General features: G+C 37.3%; 2 protein-coding genes across 2 annotated transcripts in view; one reads left to right on the top strand and one right to left on the bottom strand.

The window, feature by feature from the left end:
- Positions 1-361: 361 nt before the first annotated feature.
- Positions 362-9,414, top strand: CHADL (chondroadherin like). Its single transcript, XM_070947890.1, has 4 exons — positions 362-517; positions 1,702-3,360; positions 7,770-7,936; positions 9,156-9,414. Exons 1-4 carry the CDS (start codon positions 362-364, stop codon positions 9,292-9,294), a joined length of 2,121 nt encoding a protein of 706 aa, XP_070803991.1. The 3' UTR covers positions 9,295-9,414.
- Positions 9,415-10,411: 997 nt separating this feature from the next.
- L3MBTL2 (L3MBTL histone methyl-lysine binding protein 2) overlaps positions 10,412-19,213 on the bottom strand; it is a 49,641-nt gene continuing 40,839 nt past the window's right edge. The window contains exons 15-17 of the mRNA XM_070947049.1: positions 16,146-16,211; positions 13,096-13,287; positions 10,412-12,135 (exon numbers count right to left, since the gene is read on the bottom strand). Coding sequence (XP_070803150.1) covers positions 11,756-12,135; positions 13,096-13,287; positions 16,146-16,211 — 638 coding nt within the window. The 3' untranslated portion in view covers positions 10,412-11,755. The remainder of the gene's footprint in view (positions 12,136-13,095; positions 13,288-16,145; positions 16,212-19,213) is intronic.

Below are 19,213 nucleotides of genomic sequence, written 5' to 3' on the forward strand. Positions count from 1 at the left end.
CCCAAAAATAAGAACCTGTCTTATATTTTTTTTGAACAATGAAAAAAGTGCTTGGCCTTATTGCCATGTGCTCAAAAGCCCGATTCGGCTTATTATCAGGGCATGTCTTATTTTGGGGAAAACAGGGTACTAAAACAGCAACTAATACAGATGTGAGAAAAGCTGTTTGTTACCTGATTTTGCTTCTTTTCTATCGCTTAGGTATTCCCTTTTTCACAGTTCTTCAAGCTGCTGTTCTGTGTGTTGAAAGCTGTTAAAACACTGCAGAAATTTAAGTTTGCTGTTGCTCTACCTTGTATGTAGGCAAAAACCTGAGTATAGTCCAATAACCTTTCTTTTCCCAAGTCTGTTGTTTTCCAGGATGTGGGCTTCTGCCAACTTTCTCCTGGTAACAGCAATGATTACAGAAATTCTGATTGCTGAAAACTGCCCACAAATCTGTACCTGTGATAGCATCAAGCATCAAGTCACTTGCTCAAACAGGAATCTGACTAAGGTGCCTGTTAATATCCCTCAGGTGAGTCTATGGGAAGGCATTTATCCAGGATTTTCCCAGGGTAGTTCACAATGTATTAAAATCATAGCATTTTTTTTAGAAAATGACATTTTAAAAAATCAATACACCATTCATAAACAGAAAAAATAGGTAAAGTTTTGGGGCCAATGGGCAGATTTAAAATGTTGACTGTATGCCATAGTACTCACTCAATATTTTGGCCATTGTACAAACAACCAGTCAGAAACTAATAATTTAAAAAGAGGTACCATTGTTTTTTATCATTCTCATTAGCCTTCTGGGTTGGTTTTTATAATTTTGTCTTATTTTTAAAACTTTGGTGAAGATTTCCAAAAAGAACACACAACTATGGATTTTTTTTATTAGAGCTATTTATTTAAAGGATTTCTATGACTGCTCATCTAATATCTGGGTGGCTAATAATATAATTAACATAACAATAACAATTAATAATCACCCCTCAAACAGATTAAAATAATCATTGTATGTTGTTTACGTTATTATAATGTCCATGCTAAAGTGTTTTTTTGGCAGCAAGCCAACACTCATTTATTTATTATTCAAAGAATCTAAACAATTTCAAAGAGCAAGAAACCTGGTAGTTCCAAGAGCTATTCTGAGACATTCTGGTGTCTAGAGTATCATGTTGCTTGTCTTTGTTTAATGATGTACCAATCATTTCATTCTTTGATTTTCTCTCTCCAACAACTTGCTCCAATGCTTGTTGCCTTCACTTCCCAGCTTGGAATGGATTCCTTTTGGCTAAGATCTCCATGCAGCCACAGAAGTCTCTATGGCATGTTTCCCCTAATCTTACCTTTCTTTACCTGATACAAAAGTCATGGTGAGATGGAAAATCTCCAGTTTAAGAAGGCACCAGACTAGGAACAATTACTTCAATCTATTTTGCAACTGATTTGTGTAAGCTGGTTTGGTCTGCTTCCAAAATCTATTAAGATTTAAACAATTTTTAATTCTAATATCCAGCAACTACCTGGCAATGAAGATTAATTATAAACCATTTTAAAAATGGTCTATTTCATTGCACTCGATGTGTGACAGCATATAATTTCCTGATTTTCCATTTAAAGTAAAACTTTGCGGAACTACTATGATGGGCCAAAAATCCAGTGAACAGGGAGCTATTGAGAATAAAACTAATGTTTGTTTCCTTAAATCCGCAGATTACTAAAAAGTTGGCTCTTCAAGATAACAAAATTACAGTGATTCCTTTAGGAACCTTTTTGTCCATTCCGTACCTCACCCATTTGAACCTTCAGAGATGCACGATAAAAAGCATTGAGGAAGGAGCTTTCAGGGGATTAGGACAGTTAGTTTACCTCAATCTGGCTTCTAACAATATAGTCTTCATCTATCAAGAATCCTTAGATGGCCTCTCTTCCCTTCGTCAACTTATTTTAGAAAATAATCAGATTGAAGAAATAAAGCCAGGAGCTTTTGGGCAACTTGGATTCCTTAGTTTATTGAATCTGGCCAAAAACTCATTGGTATACTTGCCAGATATGGTTTTCCAGGGACTTCAGATGATCAAGTGGATCAATTTGTCCTACAACTCACTTAATGTGTTTGCCAACGAAGCTTTTGGTGGATTACCAACACTCAGAAATCTAAGTCTACACCATAATGAATTGCAGTTCTTTCCTACTGAGGCATTGTCTAGACTATCTGGCATAAATCGGCTGGATTTAGGGCACAACCCCATCACTTACATTGATGAGGAGGCCATTGAAATGACTAATCTCAAACAGCTTTACTTGGATAACATGGCCCTTCAAGAGGTCTCAGACAGAGCTTTTGTCAGGAGCCCCTTACTCCATACTCTTAACTTGAACAACAACCAGCTGTTGGTATTGCAGCCCTTGGTAGAAATGGTCCACCTTAAAAAAATAAACTTAACAGGCAACCCTATGCTTTGTACCTGCCACATGCGTCCCCTCAAAGAGTGGGCTGACAAGGCAAAAATACACATTGACATAGTATGTCCTGGTCCTCCGGCCTTCAAGGGAAAGCACTTGGAATCCTTGCAGGCAAAAGATATGAAGTGTAAACATCAGACTTTAGAAGAGGAGCTGCTTCCAATCAGCAGAAAGCCAGAGGAAGATACTGTAAAATGTCCAAAAGAATGTACCTGTTTATTAGATTACCAGCATGGGAAGTGTGATAACAAAAATCTCTTGCATATACCCAAAGGATTTCCTAGCAACACTCAACTTCTGGACTTGCAACACAATGAATTCCATTCCATACCAAATGGTTCCTTCATTGGCTTAAAAAACCTGACCTCACTTCACCTGCAGAACTGTAAGATTAAAGTACTACAGCCTGGTGCTTTCTGGGACCTAAGAACACTCATCTATCTTTATCTGTCTAATAATGATATATCTTCCATTGATGCTGATATTTTCAGAGACACCACCCAACTTGCTTATCTTTTTCTAGATCACAACAAATTCACTCAAATGCCCAAGGATGCCTTCAGGTACTTGCCCAACCTCTTTGCTTTCCACTTGCAACACAATTCAATCCGTCAGCTGTCTGATAATGCTGTGGCTGGAATGAAACAACTACGCTGTCTTTACTTAACAGGAAATCATATTACATACTTGTCTCCTAAGGCTCTGAAGCAGACCAAGATGCTAGAGAAACTTCATCTAGATGAGAATTCTTTGCAAGAAATTCCCACCAAGGCCCTTAGAGGATTGCCTATACTCAATGAATTGAAATTGTCTAAGAATCCTATAAAATACATTGGGAACGGTGCTTTCCTTCCAATTGCAAGATCTCTGAAGCACTTGTATCTGGATAACATGGGCCTTGAACAAGTAAGTTAGAAATTAGGCAGCTGCAAATTATAGTGACATTGCCATCATCATCACAAAAATATGCCTGTGCAGCTATAGTTTGTTTTGTTTAGTGTTATATTTTATTTCAAAAACCCAGATGATGAAAATGATTTATGTGGTATTGATAGTTAGTCATTACCTAGATAGTAATTAGTCATGTTACTCCAGTTTCCCCAAAGTACAACCTCACCAATATGGAAATAAAATGCAAAAATGGATACATTTAATTAGAGTTTCCAGTAAAGGAATACAGGAAGTAAAATTATCAGCCTACAGTTATTGGCAATATTCTGTGGAGTTTCAGTTTAAAGTATTTCCCTTATCTGGATTTGTTTCACTGGAACCTGAAAGCTGCTCTTTCCTTCCAGTTTCCCAATATTATTGGCTTTTCAAAATACTAGGTCTCTGCATAATATATTCAGAATACAGTAATTTGAGCCTGGTCATTTGTGCCTTAAGAACTCTGGATTGATTTGTTTGTTGTCTTGGCTATTCATGGTATTATCAGAAGTTTTATAGTAAAAATATTTTTTCTAACTTGCTTTTTCAAAGCCCATTTTAGCTTTCTCTGCGTATCACAGGGAGAAAACGTTACCTGCATGAGTCTGATGTTTGGAGTTATAAACCCTTAATGGCATCTAAGTATCGTTTCCAAGGAATAATTCAGTACTATTCCACCAATTGCTAATCTGTAGTTTTTTCTTGATTGATGGTTCCTTTTATATTAATAGTTGATTTTAAAGGCAAATACTTTCCACCACCTTAAGTGTTAATTTGTTAATTTTAAAGGTAATTTAGAATTCTAAAGTTGCTTTGCTGTACCTGTTTTCATTAGTTTGATCTTTATATTTAAACTTAGTCCCATTTTTCACTGTGATCCTTGACTTGTATTACTCGAGGTTGCAGATTATTTGAATTTCCAGCTATCAGAGTAATGTTATCAGAATAGTATCGATTGTTGAGGTTTCTTACTCCATTTTTAAAATCATGCTCATCTTCTTCAAATCCAATTTATTTTGATATAGATTCAGTTTCTAGCCTGCAAAAAAATAATGGGAGAGTATACAACTTTGATTCACTCTTATGTCATGCTTTTCTAGTGGCCATATTTCTCTGTCTTGATTTATAATGTTGGAAGAAAAATACATCTGGTTTGGTTCCAAGCTGTGAGAAAGGCGCTGGAAATAAAATGGAGGCTGATTGGAAAGAAGGGTTCTGTTTGTTGATGAGAAGAACCACAGCATGCAGTTCTGGGACAGCTGACAAAATGGCTGAATGAGTGGATGGATCTTTATATGTTTCTGGGGTTTTATGTTTGGAATGCCTCAGGGGGTTGTGCAATGTAGTGAGCCTGGTATTTTTTGCTATTCTAATGGTGGTGGGTTAATCCTATTATGTCCTAAAGTCAAGTTCTGTCCTTAGAATTTGGATGGGGAAATGCACATTTTAATCCCATCATTTGGAGCTGAAGGTGTTTTGTTTGTGAATAGATTGGCCCACTCTTTCTTAATGGGCATAAAATAGCCATCTCTAAAAACTTCAGGCATCTGCCAGGGGCTGTTTTACTATGCAGGAAAATGGGGCTGCTTTCTGTCTTTAAGAGCATGTTTCTCCATTTCTCCTTTGGGGAAATATAATATTCTGACTCTTTTAATATTCCCCAAAATATTTTATTCTCTAGGAGTGGGGCTGCTTTCCACAAATGAATAAATAAGTAAATAAGTAAATAAATAAATAAATAAATAAATAAATAAATAAAACACCCTCTCCCCAAACTTTTACCAATTTTTCTTCCTTTTTCAAGGTTCTTGAAGCTTGAAATTTCATGATTCTCTCTTAAAGCCTTTGTGCTTCTATTCTTATAAAGTGTCTGCACTTTTAAAATGATCTCTTATCCTTTTTGTTAAAAAAAATCCATCAGTCATTTTCCTTGGTGAACCTAAACAAAAGAGTTTTCCATGAAAGAATGTGCTATTTATCTATTTATTTCTCAGGAACTTTAAATAAAGTCCCAAAAATTCTTCTGGACCCTTTATCTGTTTAAAACTTCTGTAAGCGAAATTCTTTGTTTTTTTTAACTGCAAGTTTATTTTTATAATTTTTATGTTTATAATTTTTATGTTCTTTTTCTGCTAAATACTCCATGGACTGTAGGAACACTCACTGGATGGTCCAATTGAAGTGCTGCTCTGAAGATCTTTTTGGCATTTATTTGATTTAATACAAAATGATTTAGAAAGTAGGTTTTGGACAGACCCAGTATCTTTAAAAGATTCCACCGAGGTTGCAAGCCTGACCTTCTTTCCTTGGTTCCCAGCACTTTTACTCCTGAGGTATCTTTTGGGTCCTGCAGGCTTCCTTATAAGGAACAGCCATCTGGAGCAACCAGGGCAATTTCTTTGGTTTATCTTTTTCTGGAGAAGCTCTGCAAAACTGGGTGCCTAACCTGATCCCAATTCCAGTCTCAGCATTATCTTTGTGCTTTCAGAGACACATCAATCCACCATTTTCCCCACCTGAAAGTCAGGCCCCTTGTATCTGACGGGTTGCCTTGGTAACAGATCTTTTTCCTATCTTTCAAAACCATCCCCTCTGCTCTCTATAACAGCTCACAAAATAACTAAGGTAAAAAACAAAAGAAACAATAAAGATACAATAAAATTATTCTTAAAAAAGTACAAGATACTTACAAGACAACTTTTCAAACAAAAATATCAATGTACATAGAGATTTTTTGGTATTTTTTGGCTTTCTTAGTTATTCAGCATATAACAGCAATAATATATCTTGTTTCTCAATCTTTCCCAAAGCCTTTTGATGTAAGATTCTAATTTCCATTGGATGATCCTAAGTACAGTTTGCCAGTTTATGGAATTAAGGATAGTGTGTATGCATGCTCTGGTATCTCTTCTTTCTTTGATTTTCCAATATGTTGGCCATTGCATCAGTCTCCAGATTTGCTGGCATTAGTATCTTTATTGGTTTTCTGTAGCTTCCCAAATTTCAATAGACATCGTTCTGACTTAATAATGACCAGAGTGTGATCTAACTTCATTTTCTAGTACTAAAGATTCCTGTAGTAGGAAATACCTTCCAGAATAACTTGGATATAGACATTAGAGATTTTTTGGAAATATTTCCTTGTTTCCATTTTCAATGTCTTTATACATATTGTTGCAATACTATTTCTTGGATCTTTCAACACTTCTTTGAAACTCTTAAGTTCTTTTCTTTGTCTCCTTGGCTTTGGTTTCTCTTCTTGTCAGTTTGTACTGACATAGTTTGTTTTCTTCTGTTTCTTCATCTTGGCCAACTTAAATGTTTTTAATTTCATTCAACATTCCCTTTGGTTCTTTATCAGTGAGATCAATAACTAGATCTCTAGACATATAATAAACATAATTAACTCTTCCTAAATAAGTAAAGTAACATGTAAATATCATCTAAACTGAGGGCCCTATATCTGAAATTATACCATCAATCACTTTCTATTGTTTTCTATGTGCTTTGCTTGGTAAAACAGGGATGCTTTACTACTGCTTAGTATAAATTGTCATTATCATTGAAGTGATCATCCATCTCTAGCATTTTTCTATATAAGGGCTGTCTGCTCCAGGTGCCTGCTCACTGTAGACAGTGATGGTCTTCATGCCTTGAAGAATCCTGCTGGAGATATATCCTCTTGGCCTACGTTCCCAACATTTGTCACACCTTCCTCCCAGGAACAGCCACCACAATGAGGCAGTACAGCAGGACCTGAGAGGAAATTAAAATTAAACTAGAAGTACAGCCACCTTAATAATAATGAGAAAAGGAGAAATACAGTATTAATTCTTTCATTCCAAAAACATTTCATCAAAATGTGAATTACTGACTTCCACAATTCTCACAAATATTAGCCTGCAGATTTTTTGGATTGTTGGCTACACTTGGAGAGAGGTAAGAGAGAGGTAAGAGTCCTAGGGCCAGGATATAAAGTAAATTAATTAGATGATTATCATCACTCTGGGTATTTAATAATTTCCTTCTGAAAACATATTACAAGTGACAACTGAAACATTACAAGTACATTTAGATAAGCTGAGGTGGCTGCATTCAAGAATCTAGAGAGTGCATGCAGATTTTGAGCTGTACTTTTGATAGAGGCTAATTATAGTCAGCTCGGATAAATATTTTCTCCTTCAACTGTAAGTTTTGTTTTATTAAACAAGAAACTGTTTACTGTTTTTATTATAAATACACTAATTTTATTATAAATACATTAATTTTCTTACAATTATTGGACATAGACACATACTCTACAATGGGTCAGTGGAAATAGAGGATTGGGGTAATTGTAAATTCCTTCTGCAGTTCTTGAACTTATCATTACTAACTTGTGTTGGCAGGTTTCTTTTGGGGCCTTCACTGGCTTGGGTCCAAATATTAAAAGTCTGTATCTGGAGAAAAATAGAATGTACAATTTACCTAATTTATATGGCTTCACTGCTCTGGAGATAATCAACTTGAATGATATCCCTTTCTCTTGTGATTGTCGACTTCTCCCATTACGCAAGTAAGTCATTAATTCCCAGTACTCCTAAACTAGAAAATTTGTCCCTTTTCTTATCACTGGAATGAAGAAAAGATATTAAGGACCACCTATTAATAGTGTCATACAAAATCAGCTAATGGTAATTAATATATATTATTAAAGACTGTATTGACTCAAAATCATACAAGTGCCTGGTGATCAGATCTGTTAAATAGATTATTTTTCTAGAATCAATCACTTTTTAAAAGTAGAGATGGGGAGGGGCTAAACAATTTGGAAGAATTGGATTGTGCAATTAAAGCTGCACATGATTTGAGATTTTTTAAAAATCTCCCTTTTAATTTTTTAAATTTTTTAATGTTTTTAAATATTTTATATCCCACCTTTATGCTGGTCTTTGACTGTAATAAAGGCCTGATTTTATTCAGGTGCTAGAAATAAAACATCTTAGAGCCTGTTGTCCCACCTTGATTTCAACAACAGACTACTGAAGATGCCTCTCCTGCCAGAGTCTCATCTATCTGGTAGACAGAATGATTGTTATGTGTAATTATCAGGCCACAGAATGTACCTTCAAAGAAACATATTTTGCCCCCCCAAATACTAAAAGTATATATATTTCATTAATCTAATAGTGAATTTTAGTGATATGAATAATTGTTTTAAAATGTGTACTTTAATTTTGTGTTGCAAATAGTTTCAAATGTTTGTATAAGTAGAATGGCTGGAAGAAATATAACTGGATGGTGTGGTATATACCACACCATATACCACACAGGAGAGGAAATGGAATAGTAAATCGAACTACAGATATTCATCAATCACTTCTTTTTAGCAACTGACTTCTGATTTACTTTTCTCAGTGAAGGAATTATAGATCTTAAATGCTAAAATGTTAGTCTAGGTTAAACTTTGATTGCCAAATAGTGGTTATACAAGCTCATATAATTGATGGATGAACCTTCTGTTGTAAAGCTGATCAACTATGTTTCACATTTCCCTAGAAAATAGTAATTCTGTACTGAGAACATACTTGAAAACATTATAAACAAGCAGCATTTTTTCCTGCTTCCCTGTTTTCACAAACAATTACTTAATATCTCAAATGTGAAACTATACAAAAAAATGTCCACAACCCCTTTCCCCCGCAAAACTCCAAACCAACAAAAAACCCATCCTTAAATAGATGCAGTAAAATCTGGCAAAATCATAATGTTTCTTCTTTTTCTCTATTTTCCAGGTGGCTTGATAACTTGAATCTGAGAGTAGGGGCCACTTGTGGCTCTCCACCAAATCTATATAGACAAAAAGTGAAGCTTGTCACTATTTTCCAAAGTTGCCCAGGCTGGAATATCCAGAAGGCTAAACAAACCATCTAAATTGTATCCAAAATCAGGGATGGAACTTGCTCCAAATAAGGGATGCAGGTGAGGAGCTCAGGAATTTAAGGAAAGGAAAAGTGAAGCATGAATGAGAAGTCTCTTGATGGAAACATACTTTCAGTTTCTCATAATGATAAGGAATTTGAAAAGGAAGACCTTGGTATATGCTTCTATCATCTTTTGATCTACATTTGTCTAGTTACAATGATCAGTCCAGCAATGTGAAAAACAAAGTACATTCAAAATTATGTGCAGTATAGTTGTAGTCTCTAAACTATTTGGAAAATATGCACATTTATTTTGCATTATATATTCAGCTAGTAATTGTAGGGCAGTACAAATTGACCAGTCCATTAGGGAAACAAGATTTAAACATATTTTCCACATTTGCTTTAAAAAAAACCCACCTGATTTACTGATAAAGTCATGAAGTTTATGCTGTATTTATACTATTTCTGAATTGTGTCTAAATAAACCATTTGCACAAGTTCAAATGCATTTCTTAGGATATTGTTCTCCTAGTGCGTGGCTATTAGATATGCTGGGACTACAACTCCTAAAATTCCTAGCAAGCACAAAAACTCTTTTAAGCATAGAACAGGGGTGTCAAACTTGATTTCATTGAGGGCTGAATCAGGGTTGTGTTTGACCGCAGAGGGCTGGGGGCGTGGCTGAGGGGTGGGCATATTCATCTTGACGTCACTCGCCCCCTCCCCGAGCTCCATTTTTGCTGGCAGAGGCACCGCAAGCTGATTCTTTGCTGTTTACAGGCCGGCTCCGTGGATCAGATGAAAGCACCCTGTGGGCTGGATTTGACACTCCTGGTGTAGAAGAATGATGTTTTGGATAAATCTATGCTGTAACCAAATTTGGACAACTACCTATAGCTCTGGTCACACTACAAAAATCATATTGCAAAGCTGAAATAGTAGAGGGAAAGGCAAACAACATTATCAAAGAGCTAGAGCAGTGTTGGGGAACCTTTTCAGCATCAAGTGCCAAAACGGGAGCGCGTGTGCATGCCAGAAACTGGAAGAGCAGCTGCCCAGGGTGCATGTGCACCCTGGGAAGATGATATTCTGGTTTCTGGCACACACATGCTCACCGGCCAGCTGCTCTTCCGGTTTCTGGTGCTCCCGTATGTGTGAAGACCAGTTGGCCAACGCGCCACAACCCGGAAGAGCAACAAGCGATGGCTCGGGTGCCCAGAGAGATGGCTCTGCATACCACAGGTTCTCTATCACAGAGCTAGATCATAGAATGGGGAAACCAAAATTATGGCCTCATGAAAACTCTTCCAAATAATTTGAGGCCTCCTAGAGCTTCTGTTGACAGTAGCTAAGATCTCCCCATTTTGACTTGGGAAACTCTCCTCCATTCAGGAAATAGAAAATACTGCCTATGGATTCATATTCATGGATTTTAGGATTTTAAAATCCTTTGTAGTTATATAAATGATTGTAGGATTTTAAAATTCTTTGTAGCTCTCTAAATGATTCATACATGTTCCCAAATACTCTCAGAATTTATGCTGCTGTTGACATTTCAGGCTTAAGGATGTAAAATGATTGACTTATTTTTCCTCCTTCCACAATTAAACATAGGGTCAGCTTGTTAGAATAACAATTAATTTCTTGGCAAAAGCTGAGATATTACATTTCAACTACTGGTTGTAATACTGATAGTATCATCATCTTTTGAATGATATCCATCCTATCTAGCATCCTTATCAGATGTAAAGTAATTCCCTCTTATAAGTTGGGGTCCTTATAGATGTGCATGCTTAAACTGTCTTCTGTGTAAGATCTAAGTAAATTTGACATTCTTGCCCATGGCTAATCTGGTCATAAGAGACTGATGCTGTGTGCTGCTTTTTCAACTGTTGAAACAATAAATCAATTATTGAATCCTGATACTTCTTGGAATTTTCCACCACACAAGCCTGCCACTGAATGGGATCAATGGATCTTTTCCTCAGAGATAGACATTGTGAATTATGTGGCCCCTTTCATATTAAATTTGCATTGCTGGAAAAATGCCGTTTCATAGTAAGACACTGAGCTCCTCAGTTTTTTTACCCATTTTCCTGATCTACCATTTATTTCAGCAGAAAACTTTTCTTGAGTACCAGCCCAATAACTTGCTTCGGAGGCAGTCCACTGTTGACCGAAATAGTGTTGATGACAGTGGTCAGGCAAATTACAAATGCCCTGTAACATATCCCTGCCTTTCCACAGAGTTTTATAATGCAGAAATTCATCCATAGTAGTATTCAGAGCAGCACTGTAGACCTGTATTTTTACATGATGGGATAGAATATATGTTCTAATAATTGTTTCATAGGCTGATCGTATCACATAAAAAGCTAGAGTAGAGTCCAAAGAGGTCAGCAATTCACTTTCCTTGATTCGTGAAGGACTGCTCTGCAGAACCATTGATATTTATACTGCTTGAACCTCTAGTCTACATCCTCATCTTTTAAGCAGCTAATGAGCACTGGACTCACTGTTGCTTCTGCTTTTATGTCCCCATCTTTTAAGCAGGCAATTGCAGTAGACTTTGCTTGGGGTACTCGTTCCTTAACCCCATCCTTTAAGCAGCCAAGTGTATCAAGGCTTGTTGCAGCTTCAACGTCCGTGTTGCCATCCTGCTCATCTGCTCTAGGGATTTCTGGGGACTCTAGTTCCATGCCTTCATCTTTTAGGCAGCTAGTCATAAAATGTGCTGGAGCTTCTTGATCCATGTCCTCATCCTTCACTGGCACTGAACGTTGTGGAGTTTCAATCCTCACCTTTGGGCCTTCAAGCATTTCTTCTTTCACTTGCACAGCAACAAAGGCTAGGAAACACAGAAAAATTACAATTACAGAATAAAAATCTAAAAGGTCTTACACATGAACAAAATGCTATTGATAATCTTTATTCCTCAAAATAATTGTCGCTATTCATACATGGATAAGGAAAACTAAACATCAAGCAAAAATATTTCTAGATTCACATGTTATTATCAATTCATCCAGAGAAACAAAATTACATGAGCCATGAGATAACTCCCCACAAGATTTCAATATTTTCTTCATAAAGTTTTAGCAAACTAGTGTTTTAAAGTAAAAGTGTCTATTTTCAAATTCTACATTGAAAATTATTTTTTGCAATTGTATTTTTGCAACTGTGCCGGTTTCAAAATTGTCCACATATAAGGAAAATCAAAATAAATCTTTAAGGTGAAGACATTTTGGAGTTATTATTGACAGTCATAAAACAAGTCACCATTGACTGCACCTGATTTTATGACCTCTTTTGTGGTGGTTGTTAAGTGAATGCCGTAGTCATTAAGCTAATATTGCAATTGTTAAGTAAGCCCATTCTTTGCTATGGGACATTTTTTGTAGGAAACTGGAAGTAAACACCAGTTTCTGGCAAAAATGTTGTAAATCACGGTCATGTGACCACAGTGCTGCAAATGGCCATAAATGTGGGTTGGTTGCTGAGCACCCAAAATGCAGTCACATGATCACTGAGCAGGGTGGATATCATAACTTTGAATCTGGGTCATAAGTCCCATTATCCAAGTCTGTAGTAATTTTGAACAGTCACTAAGTGACCAATCGTAAGTGGAGAACTATCTATACCACGGTAGCTCTGACAAGTTACATTGCAAACCTGTCCATGAAAACTTTCCCAAACTGCCTGCAGTTAAGCAAGTTGAAATGTGCATGTTAGCAATTTTCTTAAGACTACGCTCTTCCTGTTCATGTTTATGAATTGGAGAAATGAAGCACTATATCCTTTTCCTTACTTTTAGGCAGTAGTTTTGAAGAAGTCTTGGATTTAGCTTGTGTTGCTTCAATTTTTGAAACAGTTGGTGTTCCCTCCTTTGATTTTGAAGTAGGCAGCTTTTTGGTAACTTTTGTTTCTTCCTTTGTTTTTGGAATGATCACTTTCTTAGCTGCCTCTTTGATGGAACGGGCTTTAGCAGTCATCTTTTTTCCTTAGCAAATTGAATAAAAACAATCATACATCCACCTCACAATTCTGTCAAAGACTTCATAGCAGCTCAGTTGTATCAGGGCTATACAATTGTATACAGGGAGGGGATACTTATATCAATTTTTTTTCTGTAAAATATCCGCACATAAAACATGATTGTTTTTCATGGTTAACTAATCTACAATTCTGGGGGAAAATATAAAGCAAATAATGTGAAGTGATTCCCAAAATGCAGCTGAAATGATACAGATGAGATCCTGGTTGATTACCTCAATAAGGATTAATAATCTAAACTCGGCTATGAGACAAATGAAGCAGGTGTACTAAGCTATCATACGTCTAAACTAATCACATTGATACAAATCTTACTGAAGGTCATTTTAAAATTATAATTACTAGAAACTGACACACATATTTAATATATCTGCTTGGGTAACTCAACAGCATAAATATTATTAAATGCCTTGGAGACATCTATGAACATTTGGGTAGCCGGTCCCTCCAACTTGTTTGTTTGTTTGTTCATTCATTAATTTCTATACATCCATCTCCCTTACAACAAGGTGACTCTGTGTGGCTTAGTTGAAAATACTTCTTCAGTGGGAGCAAGCTGAGGCTTTAAGCATGTAAAACTAGTGTCCATTATAATAGTAAAACAGTAGTTATCATTTGCACCTATAAGGGCCCGGAGTTAATTTGTGGCATCTATAGCTATAAGAAAAAAGTTCTTTCTTCTAGATATCATTCCCAGCCTACATTTTGAATGCTGACGAGGAGGGATAGAGACAAATTAATTAGTTAGTCATGACATAGGATACAGATGCCACAAGGTGCAAACAAAGACCATCAGAAAATTAAGGCATGAAACTCATAGTAAAGCATCCTGTGATGTCCTGTAAATGTTATCAGACTGCAGAGAAAAGCTCAAAATTTTATACTCATTGATATGTGGTTGTTAAGCAATTAGCAGGCTCTTATAGAACAAAGATGCTTCCACAATCTTGAATGCATATTTCTCACCTAACCAAGCTACACATAGTATCAATTTAGCAGCAAGGTTTTAGCAGATCTCAATTAGTATGTAATTCGTCTATCAAATAGCAAAGCTGCTACAACAACTGTAGTGGAAGGGATAAATTATTATATGACGGGGAGATTGCAGATTCTCCCAAAAAAGGAAAACAGGCAATTTGTGGCTTAAACATTTCTCAATCTAATTACAAAAAGAATCCTGATGAACAGCATAAGAAAATGCTTCACACTAAGTCTGACATTTAGTTCAGAATCAGCATTGCATTTCAATGGTACTTAATAGTTTTCAGCATCTCTCTCCACTGTTCATGGTAAGTTAAGAATTGTGGTTCAGCAATACCTGCATGAGAACAGGTATGGTTCAGGTATCCTGAAGTTCCTTTCCAGAATTTCTTACAAAAATTTTCCTATCAAAGTTTCAACATGAAGTCTTTGCCTGCAAAACATATACATCCTTCACTGCCTCCTTATGAATGGGGAAAATGTAAAACCTTTACACACACAATTCTTCCAATTCGGAATTTGACTCAGAAAACCATTAAGAAGGTTCACAAAAACATATAAAGACTGTTCCTCATAGCTGAGTTAGTGATATCGATCAGTCCTTCAATCCCTTAAAATCAATTTATTGCCTCCACTTGCAAACCTTAACCTGCCACAGGAATAATAACAGCAAGTGGGAATGTCCATACTTGTGATTTACTGGGTAAGTTAAATATAGGGATTGGTAGCTTTTAGCTGTAATAGGTATAGACGGGGGATGAGATAAAAGCAACATCATGAGGACATGGCAGAAAAAAGGGCATGTTTGTGGCTTAGTTAAATGATTAGCCTGGATAAAATAAACCTTTGATCTAATAGAACTTGGTTTATCTAACTTCAGATTTGATGGACAAATCTCCTGGATCCAGAATGTGGATTCAAGCAGCAAACTAGGCACTGGGTGGCACAACTCCCTGGTGTCCAGTCCACTGCTCACCAGTTCCTCTGAGTCCTGGACTGTATGAGTCCATATAACTAGGGGATCTTTCTGGTACTGGTACCCCCCAGACTTTGATCCTAAATCCCCATGTGGCCTTTTAGCTTTGGCTTTTTAAGTGCTTTGACTTGCCTTGCTTGCAGTTGCTGAATTTGCCATCAATTTCAGCATAGTGCTTCCGTAGCTTGCACTGCCTATTGTTCCACAGCAGTTCAAATTTCTTTTCTTCTCATGTATGAGTATTTCTGGGCTTGAAAATCTTTTTTGCCTTTTAATGAACACTGGACTTTAATGTATACCTCTTTTCCTCTTTAATTTATTAAATCAAGGGTCTACTATAATTACAAGGCATTGCATTCAGGGCTGTCTTAACGCAGGAGCACTTTCCAGTGGGCTCCACGAGCATAGGGGCCCCATACTAATCTGTGTATGTTAACCCTTCAATGCACCTTGTATGATATAAATACAGCAACATATGTATTACATTTTACTGCATTTTTTATTAATACTAACATGCAAATATATATTTAATTTTATCAACCGTTTACATTTTTATTCCTGTGAGTAGTTGTCATAGGGGTCCCAGTACACTGCTTTGCCCGGGGCCCATAATGCTGTTAAGATGGCCCTGATTGCATTCCAGATCCTGCTGAATAGTCCCTGACTGACTGATGTTGCAATGAATATCACACAGAGAGAAATTGACCCAGGGAAACATTCCATCTTATTTATTTTGAGGTAGATTCTTGTTTTTGCTTTCAGACCCTGCTCTATTCAGCATAACAAATTAATAAGTTTTGCCTTGTGATTAAAATGAAACAGAGATACTTAGTGAAAGCGCTTCTTACTTTTCTTTCCATATGGTTTTCGCTTCCTCTTTGAAACCTCCTTGGGAAATGCAGGTGACTCAGGTTCTATTATCAAGAGAAGAAGTAGTCTAGAATGGTATGTTGTACAGGATGCAAGAAGCAATAAGCAGCAACTAAATATACAGACATAGCTACCACTTGTTTCCAGGATCAGGTACTAACTTAATGGGTTTGGAACTTGTTGTGTAAGAATTTCATAGCCTGAAGCAGAAGAATAGGAACAGGCTTTTTGTGTCACGGCCCAGTTTTTTTGTCTTTGTGTATTTTCATTCTGAAATCTGGTATACTAAATTTGATCTGAATCTCTCTCTCTCTCTCTCTCTATTCTGAGCAATATGCAATGCTAAAATGTAAAAACAGCATATAAAAGTTTAAAAAAATAGAATTTGGAAGGAGGCAAGGATGATTAAACCCTGTTAAAAATTAGTTTAAAAGGTGAAAGGAGAGCTCTCACGGTGCAACCAGCCCCATGGCTACATATTCCTCTGGGCTCCCCATGCAAGGTTCCAGAGCCATATTTTATTTTTGGAAGGCTAGGAGAGTGGGGGCCTGCCTCACCTCCAGAGGTAGCATATTCCTCAGGGTGATATTCTGCTAGTTGGAATTCTTTAATTGACAGGATCTATAACATATCTTTCCTCTCTGACTGAGTAGAATGGGCCGATGTAATGGAATTAAGACAATTCCATAGGTAGTCTGGCTCCAAGTCATGTACATGTCATGTAGAGCTTTATATGTCACAACCACTACCTTGAATTGGACCAGGAAGCAAACTGGCACCCAATACAGTTTGCAGGGCAAAGGTGTTACCTTCTTTGAATACCTAAAATTGCTCATGTGACTGGATATTTTTCAAGGATAGCCTCCTGTAGAGTGCATTGCAATAGTCCAGACAGGAATTGACCGGGTCATGCGTGACTGAATAGAGAATTTCCCTATCCAGGAAAGGGCATAAGTGGTGCATAACATGAAATTGAGCAAAGGCCCTCCTTGCCACAACTTGAACAAGAGCCATGAGTCAAGAAGAGCACCAAGTTACTCACCTGGTCTGCCTGGGATAGTACAACCTCATTCAAGATCAAAGATTATAAACTCCTGGATACAGAGGGGCCCACCTACAGCTACTCTGTCATACTAGGATTCAGCTGAAATCTACTGTTCCCCATCCATGCCCCCACAGTTTCCAGGCACAGCTTCACTTACTTCATCCAGATGGAGATGTATAAGTGGGTATCATCAGTATACTAGTGATACCTCATTCTGTGGCAAGGGATGATCTCACCAAGCGGTTTCATGTAGATGTTAAAAAAGAGCAAAGATAGCACTGAGCTCTGGTCAATGGATTCAAAAGCTGCTAAGAGGTCAAGAAGAGCAAGGATGAATGCACCACTTCCATCCTACTCCTACCAGAGATCATTCATGAGTGGAACTCAATGCTGTTTTGGCCCTATATTCACAATCAAACCTGACTGAAAAGGGTCCAGTTAATCTATTAATTTCCTCTATGATCCTCTGGAGTTGCAATGCCACCATTTTCTCAACTACCTTCCCTAAAAAGGGGAAGTGGGAGACTGAGGAAAGTTGTTCAGAATGGTAGAGTTCAATGATGGCTTCTTCAGTACCTCTTTAAAAGGAACCTGAAACACACACCCAAACAAGGATGAATTCACCATTGCTTGGCTCCACCCGAATGACCCACCCACACACTGGGAAAGCTTAACCAGCCAAGAGGGGCATGGATCTAATACACAGGTGGTGGCATTTGCATTCTTTTGGGAGCCTATCTACTTTCTCAGATCCAACAAAATCAAGCCATTCCCAGATAACTGGGTAATTCCACTCCCCTGGCATCTCTACAGGACTTGCACAATGCTTGGTATCCAATTGGGAACAAATCTGACTGATTTTATCCTCCAGATACATGGAAAATTCCTCCACATGGTCCTGTAGATGGGCCTCTGGACTTCCCTTCCCAAGGAGAGTCCGGGTGACCCTAAACAGGACCACTGGGCAGTATTCTGTGGATGTAATAATACTTCTGTGGATGTAATAATACTTCTTCGGTGGAGAAGTATTTATAGAAAATAGTGAACAGTCTAAGGAAAAAGTCAGCAGTTTCCATTAAATTACCATTTGAGCATCAGGATGCAGGAGCACATATCGCTCTCAACTCTTCTTGTAGTCCAACCATAGTCCATTGTACTTTTTTACAAACACTGCTTAAATTTAAAAAATTATGCACAAAATAATTCCACGTTCTGGAATGTGTGGAGAATGCCAATTTCTTTATCAGGTACTTACTCGCATCTAGCTTATTTTATAGACTGGAAAGTTAATAATTCATGAAAACTGATGTCCAAGTAAACAGCTTGCATGGAATCAAAGAGAAATGTAAGATTCAGCAGGATTAATCCCTGCAGATTTTACAGGAGAGCACCACTTTGAACTGTTACCCGGAAGCCCAAGAACCACGAGTGTCTACCACTCTACCTGTAGGACATGACACCATCCTACTTGAATGCACAATGGCAACTAATGGCATACCAAAGTAAAGAAAAAAATTTAGTCTGGTAGAGCCCAGAATTCCAATATTCTATTAATATTGTCAATCATAGTAAAACTAGTTTTAGCCTCCTTGGAGTTGATTTCTTGATCTGGTCTACCTAGTTGAGCGGACACAAATGACTAAAGGTGAAACAGGCACCCTCCCTTTAGCAGGTTGTCTGGATAGCCTCCTGGCCCTACTAAATGTAGCTCCACTGGGGAGAGAGAGCACACTACCATTTTTATTGTTTGGGAAATGACACTGGATTCAAAGCACTGGCATACATGGCACAAAAGGGATTGTGCAGCACAGTTTATGGATTAAAATGGCATACGTTAGGGATCCATCACACTCCAAAGGAAGCTCCTATTAAAATGACTGCCAACACTAGCTCCTCTTAAAACGACCTCTTTAGCCCTCGCTATGGTTCAAAGCTTTTACGTAGAGTAAGAATATGGTTTGGGTTGGGCTGAAGCTTCTCTCTCATATCCAGTAATGCAAC

This window comes from Pituophis catenifer, unplaced genomic scaffold, assembly GCF_029215685.1.
Source record: "Pituophis catenifer annectens isolate HBS135680 unplaced genomic scaffold, rPitCat1.0.hap2 SCAF_7, whole genome shotgun sequence".
In the NCBI taxonomy this organism is placed as follows: Eukaryota; Metazoa; Chordata; class Lepidosauria; order Squamata; family Colubridae; genus Pituophis; species Pituophis catenifer.